The 11143-nt window shown below is 47.4% G+C and overlaps 1 protein-coding gene across 1 annotated transcript; it reads left to right on the top strand.

Annotated features, from left to right (window-relative positions):
• The first annotated feature begins 8794 nt into the window (after positions 1-8794).
• On the top strand, positions 8795-9739 carry LOC102453207 (olfactory receptor 11A1-like). The gene has a single exon (XM_006135502.2). The coding sequence runs from the start codon at positions 8795-8797 to the stop codon at positions 9737-9739; it is 945 nt and encodes a 314-aa protein (XP_006135564.2).
• Positions 9740-11143: the final 1404 nt, after the last annotated feature.

The raw sequence follows: 11143 nt of genomic DNA, 5'->3' as shown, positions 1-11143 counted from the left end.
GCAGCCTCCCTAGCCACTTGCACCTGTGGGGATGTCTCCAGCCCCACGGCCAGGCAGGGAGCCATGGCTCCGCTCGCCCACCCCTGGCTTGGTGCAGAGGGCTCCCTGCTGAGCCATGGGGCTAGTGACCCCGTCCCCACAGGGTCTGCCCAACCCGCGAACGAGTCATTGTTCATTTTAGCCCATCGGCCAACACTAACACACACCAACGTCAGCCCTCTGAAATTGAACCCTGCCAGCCCCATGGAATCCCACGGCTCATTTCTGGAGCCAGTGGAAATGTTTTTGTTTAACGGCAGCCATTGTTGACTGGCAGAGAAGAGAATTATCTGTAGCACTAACCCAGTTCAGAAGCGGATCTTTATTAGCACTTAATAAGCTTTAGTCAATTTGGCCAGGAAAAGATCTCACCTCACCCATCTTATCTCTTGAAATATTCAGAATGGCGAGGCATCATGGGCAGATGTGACCGTTGCAATCTAGGAGAGAGACCCAATTCGTATTTTAACTGACCAGAAAGATAAAAAACATATGAATGGCCAGACATGGTCAGACCAAAGGTCCATCCAGTCCAGCGTCCTGTCGGCTGACAGTGGCCAATGTCGGGTGTCCGACAGGGAGGGAACAGAACAGGTCATCCTCACGTGATCCCTTCCTGTTTCCCATTCCCAGACCCTGATAAGCAGAAGCTAGCCAATAGCCATTGATGGACCTTCCCTCCATTCATTTATCTAATTCATTCTAGAACTTTGTTCAACTCCTGGACTTCACAACACCCAGTGGCAAGGAGTTCCCCAGGTTGACTGTGCATTGTATGAAGGAATGCTTCCTATTCTTTCTTGTAAACCCACTGCTTATTCATTTCATTTGGTGACCCCTCGTTCTTTTATTATGGGAAAGTTCCTTATCCACTTTCTCCACACCAGTCTTGATTTTATAGACCTCAATCACGTGCCCCCTTAGTCTGCTGTTTTCCAAGCTAACAAGCCCCAGGCATTTTAATCTCTCCTCAAACAGAAACCATTCCATGTCACTGGTCATTTTTGTTGCCCTTTTCTGAACCTTTTCCAGTGCCATTTTTAAGCTGGAATCTTGCATCCTCATGCAGCCTTCAAGACGTGGGTGTAACATGGAGGTATATCGATGCCAGGTGGTGTTTTCCGACTTATTCCCTCTCCCCTTTTTTAAATATCCAACATTCTCTTTGCTTTTTTCTCTGCTGCTGTACACTGAATGGATGTCTTCTAAAAGCTCCCCATCATGACTCTAAGGTGTGTGTGTCTTGAGTGAGGATTGCTAACTTAAACCCCATCATTTTACACAGATAGTGGGGATCATGTTTGCAATATTCAATATTATCAGTATTAAATGTCAGATGATATTTTATTGATATTTTATTGTCCAGTCACTCAGCTTTTTTTGAGATCTTTGTGTAGCTCTTCGTGGTCTGCCTGGTACGTATCTATCTTGAGACTTTTATAGCATGTGCACATTTTACCACCTCACTCTTCACCCTTTTTTCCAAATCAGTGGTCCCCAACCTTTCGGTGCTACCGGGCATCCAGGGGCAGGGCCGCCCACGCACCAGGCACCCGGGGCTGGCAGCACGTATGTGCCGGGGGCGGGGCCAGCTCAGATGATTCAGCGGGTGCACATAAATGCCCCAGCAGGCGCTATGGCGCCCGCGGGCACCACGTTGGGGACCACTGCTCCAGATGATATAAAATAGGTTGAATAGGATTGGTCCTAGTATGGCCCATCAGGAGACCCCACTAGTTACCTCTCTCCATTCTTAAAACTGACCATTTAGTCCTACCCTTTGTTTCCTGTCTGTTAACCAGGTGCCAGTCCATGGAAAGGACCTTCCCTCTTAGCCCATGACAGCTTCCTTTTGCTGAAGAGCCTTTGGTGAGGGACCTTGGCAAAGACTTTCTGGAAATCTACTAGATCCACTGGATCCCCCTTATTCTCATGCTTGTTGACCACCGCAAAGAACTCTAGGACATTCCTGCACAGATGGGCAAAAGTTGAATGACGCTATGCAACTTCAGCTACAACAATTGCGTAGCTCAGGTCAAAATAATTTATTTCGGCTTTTAATGCTGTCTGCACAGCAGAAAGACAAAGGAAAAATCCCCTACCTTCAACATGCCTTCTATCTATCTATCTATCTATCTATCTATCTATCTATCTATCTATCTATCTATCTATCTATCTATCTATTAGACCTTTGGGCTCCTAATGGAGCATCGGGCCTCTGCAGTCATTTTCCATCTCTTGCGATCTTTAGCGATAGTCTTGATTTGATCCCATGTTAAGCCAGCTGCTTTTACTTCATCCAGGCAGCTTCGTCGCCGTGTTTGTTTGGGACGTCCTCTTTCCCTCTTTCCCTTTGGACTCCATTCTCACACTTGTCTTGTGATACATTCCTCATATTCCTTACACAGAATGTGGCCTGCCCATCGCCATTTTCTTTTCTTAATCTGGACCTCCAGTGGTTTCTGATTTGTTCTGGTCCACAAGGTTTCATTTGGTGCTCTAGTGAACCACTTTAGCTGGATAATGTGACTAAGGCATTTATTGACAAATGTCTGAATTCTTTTGGTGTTGCTCTGGACAACGCGCCAGGCCTCCAAGCCATACAGCAGCACTGATTTCACATTGGAATTGAAAATACATTATTTAGTTCTTGGTGAAATGGCTCTTGTACCCAAGACTGGTCGTAATATAGCAAAAGCTTCTTGGGCCTTTCTTATTCTTGCACTGATGTCCTCTTCAGTTCCCCCATTCTTGCTGATAACACTCCCCAAGTATACAAACTGATCTACCTCTTGTACTGCTTTTCCTTCAACTTTAATTTCACCTTCCTGTCTGTTGTTAATACACATCAACTTGGTCTTCTCTTGACTAATCTTGAGGTCCACTTGCTCTGCTGTTTCCTGTAGGGCATCTGTCTTCTCTTGCATGTGATCTAATTTGTCTGCAAGCAGGGCTAAGTCATCTGCAAACTCTAGATCTTCAAGTTTCCTAGTTTGAGTCCATTGGAGTCCCCTTCCTGAGTCAGCATATGCTGTTTTTGTGACCCAGTCTAAGACAATCAGGAAGAGTAATGGTGAAAGAAGGCAGCCTTGGCATACACCTGTTGTGACCCGGAATTTTTCTGACAGTTTTCTATCATGGATGGCCTGGAAAGACTATTGTTCATACAGTTTCTTAATGATGGTAATCAGTTTGCCTGGAACTCCGTAATGTTGCATGATGGTCCAGATGGACTGCCTGTCCACACTATCGAAGGCTTTCTATGAAGTTGATATAGAGTGGTGCTTGCCATTCAATGCGTTATTCTATGATGATCCGAAGTGTTACTATCTGGTCTGTGCAAGATTGTCCTTTCCTAAAACCTGCCTGTTCTTCTCTTAGTTTGTGGTCTATGGCATCTTTCATTCATTCCAGGATGACTCTGGTTAATACTTTGATTGGGATGGACAGGAGAGTAATCCCCCTCCACTTTTCACACAGGGTACATCTAGACTACAGGCTTCTGTTGACAGAAGTTTTGTCGGCAGATACTGTCGACAAAACTTCTGTCAACAAAGATCGTCTAGACTACATTGAGTTCTGTCGACAAAGCAAGCTGCTTTGTCGACATGGTAGTTGTGACGTAGTGGGGGTACCTGGCTGGTTTCTATGCTGCTGGCTCTGGGGGAACCCCCACTGGCTGCCGTGGGTACCACGACCCAGCAAAACAGGATGAGTCACTATGCAAACCAGTGGCCAGACACCCCCCCTGGAGAGGAACAAAGGAAGGTGGAATGCTGCCCTGGCTGGGGGGCAGGGTTGGAAGTTAGTGAGTTGGTTGCTGGCTGTCGGAGGGCATGGAGGAGAGCCTAGGAGAAGGGGCTGGAGTTTAGGGGCCCAGTCTCCCCCATCTCAAGGGGGCCTGAGGCATCCTAGCCCAGTTCCTGTGACCAGACTACATCTGTGCTGCGCTGTGCTGGAGGAGCAATAAACCACCCTCAATTCCACTGGCTGGTGCAGTCTGTTTGTGCCATTTCGGGGTGCAGGAGACGGGGAACTCCCAACGCGCCGTCACAGTAGTGTAGACGCAAAGGACAGTTTACATGCAATAACACCTTCTGTCGACAGAAACTCTGTCGACAGAAGGCGTTATGCCTCATAAAATGAGGTTTACCAGCGTCGACAAAACTTCTGAGTTCTGTCGACGTTATGTCAACAGAACTCAGCGGTAGTGTGGACTCAGGTATAGTTTTGTCGACAAAACCCTGTAGTCTAGACACACCCACAGTGACAGATCACCGGAGTTAGGGAGTTGCACTAGCAGCCCTTTTCTCCAATCCTTTGGGATCTCTTCTGTTGTCCATATCAGATTTAGCAAACTGTGTAGCTGGACCACTCTAGCAGCTGCTCCTTCTTTTAGTACCTCATGTGGAATATTATCAGGTTCTGCTGCCTTGATATTCTTTATGTTCCTTATTGCCTTGCAGACTTCCTCTTTTGTAATTGCCCCAGTGTTGATGTCTAGGGGTTCTCCTACTGTCGAGGATTTGATGGTGGTCTGTCTAACACTTCTTCAAAATGTTCCTTCCGTCTGGCAAGCTGCTCATCCACTGAGGTAAGTAGCTGACCATCTTTGTTTTTGACTGGTCTGTTTGGGTTTTCTTCCTTCCACTCAAGACTCGTGTTGTATTGTACAGGGTTTTCAAGTCCCCTTGTTTAGATGCTGCCTCTCTTTTTCTGCAATCTCGTTTATGAAATTTCTCTCTTCCCTGCGGAAACTTTTCTTTACTTCTCCAGCGATTTCATGGGATCTGGATGATGCAGCTTGTTTCTGGCCTTTTGTTTTTGTTTGGTTAACTTGTTATTTGAGTGCCTTCTGTTCTTCGATCATTCTCCATGTCTGAGCTGTGATCCATTCCTTCCGGTTAATGGAATGTTGCCCTAATACCACCTTGCATGTTTCCACTATTGCTTCCTTCTTTGAGCTCCAGACTCCCTCCGCAGTTTGTTCTGCTCCTTCCTTGCTTTGGAGTGCCTCAAAGTGGCTGCTCAAGGTCATCTGGAAGACTTCTTTCGTTTCTTGTACCCTCAGCTTCCCCACATCAAATCTAGTTCATGTGCTGGGTTGTTGTTTTCTTGCTGCAAGTTTCATTTTAAGTTTAGCAACTACTAAATGGTGGTCTGGTCCGATACCTGCTCTGCGCCTAGCCCGCACATCTTCCAGAGATCTTTGCCATCTCCTTCGGACTGCAAAGTGGTCCATTTGGTTTTGTGTACGATTATCAGGTGATACCCAAGTTACTTTATGGCAATGTTTGTTTGGAAAAGTGTGCCTCCAATTACAAGTTCATTAATGACACACATGTCCGCAAGGAGTTTGCCATTTTCATTCATCTGGCCTAAAGCATGTGTTCCCATTTCTTTTTCCCTTCCGGTGTTGTCACTGCCTATCTTGGCATTCATGTCTCCCATCAGGATCAGCATATCATGTCTAGGTATATTGTCAAGCACCGATTGCAGTTGTATATAAAACTGTTCTTTCTCTTCTTCTGCTGCTGCATTAGTTGGGGCATAGCACATTGTGATGGTAATGTCACATAAGAACATAAGAATAGCCATACTGGGTCAGACCAAAAGTCCATCTAGCCCAGTAGCCTGTCTGCCAACAGTGGCCAGCGCCAGGTGCCCCACAGGGGGTGGACTGAAGACAATGATCAAGAAATTTGTCTCATGCCATCCATCTCTAGCCTTTGACAAACAGAGGCCAGGGGCACCATTCCTTACCCCCTGGCTAATAGCCTTTTGTAGACCTAACCTCCATGAATTTATCTAGCTTCTGGAATCGGGATTCAAATCTGGCTCTGATCAGACGCTCTGATACTGGCTCCCAATCTATCGGACTTCTGGAGGCTTCTTTGGACAACAGAAGAGCTATTCCTGCTTCATGGATGTCATCTTCCTTCTTTATTCCTGAATATAATAAGGTCTCTCCTGACTTCAGCCTAGTCTCCCCAAAGATATTCCATCTGGCCTCACAAATGCCTAGGATGGAGAGTTTGTATACTTGCATTTCTTTTGCCACTTGCACACATCTCCCTTGTTCTCTCAGCATTCTTACATTCCACGTGCCAATCATCATGCATTTGTTGTGTGAAAGCAGCTTACTCCCCAGGGACATCTGAGGTCGACTAAGGGTCATCAGTACGACAGAGTCCTTCCGGGTTTGGCTGTTGTATGTCATAAGCCTCCACTGAGGAGCCCGTGGCCTTCCCTGAACTGAGATGGTTTTGATTTTGAAAGATGTAGAGGTTTCCATAACAATATTTTTTTTCACAGGGATGAGTTGTTAGCCCATCACCCAACCCCAAGCTGGAGGACCAGGGAATTGCTTTTTGTCTGGTCTCTACCAGTTGACCTGTCTGGCTTGGGTGGCCCTACTAGGAGCAGTAAACTCCTACCGGCATAGCACTGAAGGTCCCTGAGACACACAAGCCCCCCACCACATCAAGGAAGTGATTCCATCGGGGGAGCCAACTTCCCTTCCTGCTCACAAAATGACGATTACAGGGGTTGGAGTAATAAGCCATCATTATGAGATGGTGTGATTCCATTTGTTCAAGAATGCCTTCTAAGGATAAGAGCTAAGTCCAAATTGAAAAGTGGATAAGCAACTGGTTAAAGGGGAGACTACAGCAGGTCATACTGAAAGGTGAACTGTCAGGTTGGAGGGAAATTACTAGCGGAGTTCCTCAGGGATCAGTTTTGGGACCAATCTTATTTAATCTTTTTATTACTGACATTGGCACCAAAAGTGGAAGTGTCCTAATAAAGTTTGCGGATGCCACAAAGTTGGGGGCTATTGCCAATTCAAAAAAGGATCGGGATATCGTACAGGAAGATCTGGATGATCTTGAAAATTGAAGCATAGGATGAAATTTAATACTGAGAAGTGTAAGGTTATACATTTAGAGATTAATAACAAGAATTTTAGTTATAAGCTGGGGACACATCAGTTGGAAGTAACGGAGGAGGAAAAGGACCTCGGAGTCTTGGTTGATCATAGGATGACTATGAGCTTCCATTGTGACATGGACGTGGAAAAAGGCTAATATGGTCTTGGGATGCATTAGGCGAGGTATTTCCAGTAGGGATAAGGAGGTGTTAGTGCCATTATACAAGGCATTGGTGAGACCCCATTTGGAATACTGTGGGCAGTTCTGGTCTCCCATGTTTAAGAAGGATGAATTTAAACTGGAACAGATACAAAGAAGAGCCACTAGGATGATCCGAGGAATGGAAAACCTGTCTTATGAAAGGAGACTCAAGGAGCTTGGCTTGTTTACCTTAACCAAAAGAACATGATTGCTCTCTTAGGGTATGTCTACACTACCCTCCTAGTTCGAACTAGGAGGGTAATGTATGCATACCGCACTTGCTAATGAAGCCCGGGATTTGAATTTCCCGGGCTTCATTAGCATAAGCGGGGAGCCGCCATTTTTAAATCCCCGCTGCTTCGAACCCCGTGTAGCGCGGCTACACGGGGCTCGAACTAGGTAGTTCGGACTAGGGTGCCTATTCCGAACTACCGGTACACCTCGTTTCACGAGGAGTAACGGTAGTTCGGAATAGGACCCTAGTCCGAACTACCTAGTTCGAGCCCCGTGTAGCCGCGCTACACGGGGTTCGAAGCAGCGGGGATTTAAAAATGGCGGCTCCCCGCTTATGCTAATGAAGCCCGGGAAATTCAAATCCCGGGCTTCATTAGCAAGTGCGGTATGCATACATTACCCCGCTAGTTCGAACTAGCGGGGTAGTGTAGACATACCCTGTAATATTAGAGGGACAAATACCAGGGAGGGAGAAGAATTATTTAAGCTCAATACCAATGTGGACACGAGAACAAATGGATATAAGCCGGCTAGTAGGAAGCTTAGATGAAGTTTCTAACCATTAGAGGAGACAAGTTCTGGAACAGCCTTCCAAGGGAAGTAGTGGGGAGCAAAAAATCTATCTGGCTTCAAGATTAAGCTAGATGGGTTTATGAAGGGGATGATTTGATGAGATAACATGATCTTGGTAACTAATTGACCTTTCACTATCAGTGCTAAATAGGCCAATGGAGGGATGATAGGAGTTACTATAGAGAACTTTTCCTGGTTGTCTGGCTGGTGAGTCTTGCCCACATGCTCAGGGTTTAGCTGATCACCATATTTGGGGTCAGGAAGGAATTTTCCTCCGGGGTAGATTGGCAGAGGTCCTGGAGTTTTCTCACGTTCCTCTACAGTGTGGGGCACCAGTCACTTGCTGGAGGATTCTCTGCATCTTGTGGTCTTTAAACCATTTGAGGACTTCAATATCTGAGCTATAGGTGAGAGGATTATTCTGGGAGGGGTGGGTGAGATTCTGTGGCCTGCACTGTGCAGGGGGTCAGACTAGATGATCATAATGGTCCCTTCTGACCTTAGAGTCTATGAGTCTATGAGTTCACCAAATGTGTCATGCAGCTTCCTCTGTCTGTGTCTCTTTACTGTTGTATCTGAATCTCTATTCTATAGGTGCCATCTGTCAAGGTGCCATGCAGGTCTGCAGAGGGATGGGTGTGTTGCTTTAACTTCCAGTCCGCTCAGTTATGGAATCGGTCCTAGGGATCCAGAGACAGCATTTCCTTACCCTCTCAGCTGTTGTGCCTGGAGCTAGAAGAAAAAAAATGTTAATATTTCTTGCATGAATGTTCTTTTCTTTCTGGGAGTTCATTACCTCCCCATAGACCGACCCCATGGCGAACCCAGACCATGGAAATGAAACGTCCCTCACAGAAGTCATCCTCCTGGGACTCGGAATTCTTCCAGAACTGCAAACTTTTCTCTTCCTGCTCTTTTTAGTCGCCTACATTGTAACTGTGGCAGGGAACCTCCTTATTGTGGTGCTGGTGGTGGCTGATCAGCACCTGCACACCCCCATGTATTTCTTTCTGGGGAACTTGTCCTGCCTGGAGACCTGCTACAGCTCCACCCTCCTGCCCAGGATGCTGGCCGGGCTCCTGACGGGGGACCAGACCGTTTCCTTCAGTGGGTGCCTCACCCAATATTATTTCTTTGGTTCTCTGGCTGCCACCGAATGCTTTCTCTTATCGGTGATGTCTTATGACCGGTATGTGGCGATATGCCACCCACTGCATTATGCAGCCCGCATGATGGCCAGGGCCTGGCTGCAGCTGGCAGGTGGCTCATGGCTAGGGGGTTTCCTAGGTAATGTCATAACAACGTTGTTGGTATCCCAGTTGACTTTCTGTGGCTCCAACACTATTGACCATTTCTTTTGTGATTTTATCCCTCTGATACGTCTCTCCTGCAATGACCCTAAGATGATAGAAACTCTGGCTTTCATATTCAGCTTGATTTTCTTACTGCTCCCCTTCCTGCTCACCTTGACGTCCTACATCTGTATCATCACCACCATCCTGAGGATCCCGTCCACCAGCGGGCGGCAAAAGGCCTTTTCTACCTGCTCCTCCCACCTGATCGTGGTGACCATTTACTACGGAACACTGCTCATTGTCTACATGTTCCCAACCACCGACCTGCTGGGGGACTTGAAGAAAGTTCTCTCTGTTGTCTACACGGTCCTGACCCCCCTGGCCAATCCCCTCATCTACAGCCTGAGAAACAAAGAGGTGAAGGAAGCCCTGAGGAAAGCCAGGAAGAAATTCGTATTTGGATGATTCTAAAATAAAATTGATACAAGACAAGAAAAGAAAAATTGAAAATAGATAGAACATTGTCTGGAATAGGTCGTAAACCAAAGTGCACCCATGTCTAAGGACCTGTTACCATTAGATTTCATGTGATGCTTTAGTCTATACTGCAAAGTTAATTTGAAAAAACAGCCCTTATTTCGAATGAACTTCAGTAGTGTCTATACTTGCACATCACTATTTCAAATTTAATTCAAAATAGCGGAGACCTTAATTCGAATTTGGTAAACTTCATTCTACGAGGATTAACACCAAATTCAAATAGCTATTTTGAATTAATTGCTGTGTAGACATTTAATTCGAAATAGGGGGCCTCCAGCCCTTCCCAGGGAGCCCTGGTGGCCACTCTGGGCACAACCAGGAAAGCTTACTCTCCTCTCCCCCAGCCCAGAGACATTAAAGGGGTAGACCCTGGCCATAGTGCCTGTGCCAGCTCCAAGCCTGCCAGCCCGGAGCCAGCAGTGGACACTGGGGGCCCTGACCCAGGGGCCCCAAAACATGAGCCAGCCAGCCACTGGCAGCCAGCCCTCCACCACTCCCCAGGAGCAATCTGCCAGCTCGCAGAAGCTTGACAGGGGCTGGAGAAGGCAGGCACCTTCCTGGTCCAGGGTGGAGATCATGGACCTTATTCAGGTTTGCGGGGGATGCCCCCAACCTCCATGATCTCCGCAGTAGACAGAGAAATGCGACCATCTCTGGCAGGATAGCTGCCAGCCTGGCCACCAAAGGCCACATTCGAACCCAGGCACAGGTTAGCATGAACATCAATTTGGTCCAGTGAGACCCCCCCAACCTTGGGCCCTGAGCTTCCCTTCCCTTTCTTCCCCTTGCTTCCCCCTTCCAGCTCCCTCCTTCCAGGTTTTCCTTCTCCCACCCTCTCTCTTCCCCTCTCCCACCTCCTTTTCCCAGTCTCCCCACAGGTGCATCCCCCTCCCCCTGCTCCAGTTTTGTTCAATAAACTCAGTTTCTATTTTTGAACATATGTGTCTTTTGTTTGACATCAGGAAGGGGGGCTAGGGATGGGTAAATGGAAGGACGTGATGGAGGAATGGGGCACGAGCCCCCGGTGGGGAGGACCCAGGTGGCTCTGAGGGCTCCTTGGGGTGGATGCTCTTCTGCAGAGCCTCCTGGGTCCTGACAGTCCCCCGATGGATGCCCCGGATGGATGCAAGGGGTCTAACACTCTAGATAAAGGGAGTACCGATTGTTACGCACGCAGCCGAAAGTTTCTCATCACCGATGGAGTAGAGGTCCTGTCAGGAGCGCGCCAGGACGACCTGGGCCAGACAACGCTGACACTGACAGTCCAGACCACCGAAGGTACAGAACACCGAGGTACAATAGCGAGAACTTCATGTAAAAAACTTGGGG

This window comes from Pelodiscus sinensis, chromosome 30, assembly GCF_049634645.1.
Source record: "Pelodiscus sinensis isolate JC-2024 chromosome 30, ASM4963464v1, whole genome shotgun sequence".
Lineage (NCBI taxonomy): Eukaryota > Metazoa > Chordata > Testudines > Trionychidae > Pelodiscus > Pelodiscus sinensis.
This window is presented reverse-complemented; position numbering and strand designations above follow the sequence as displayed.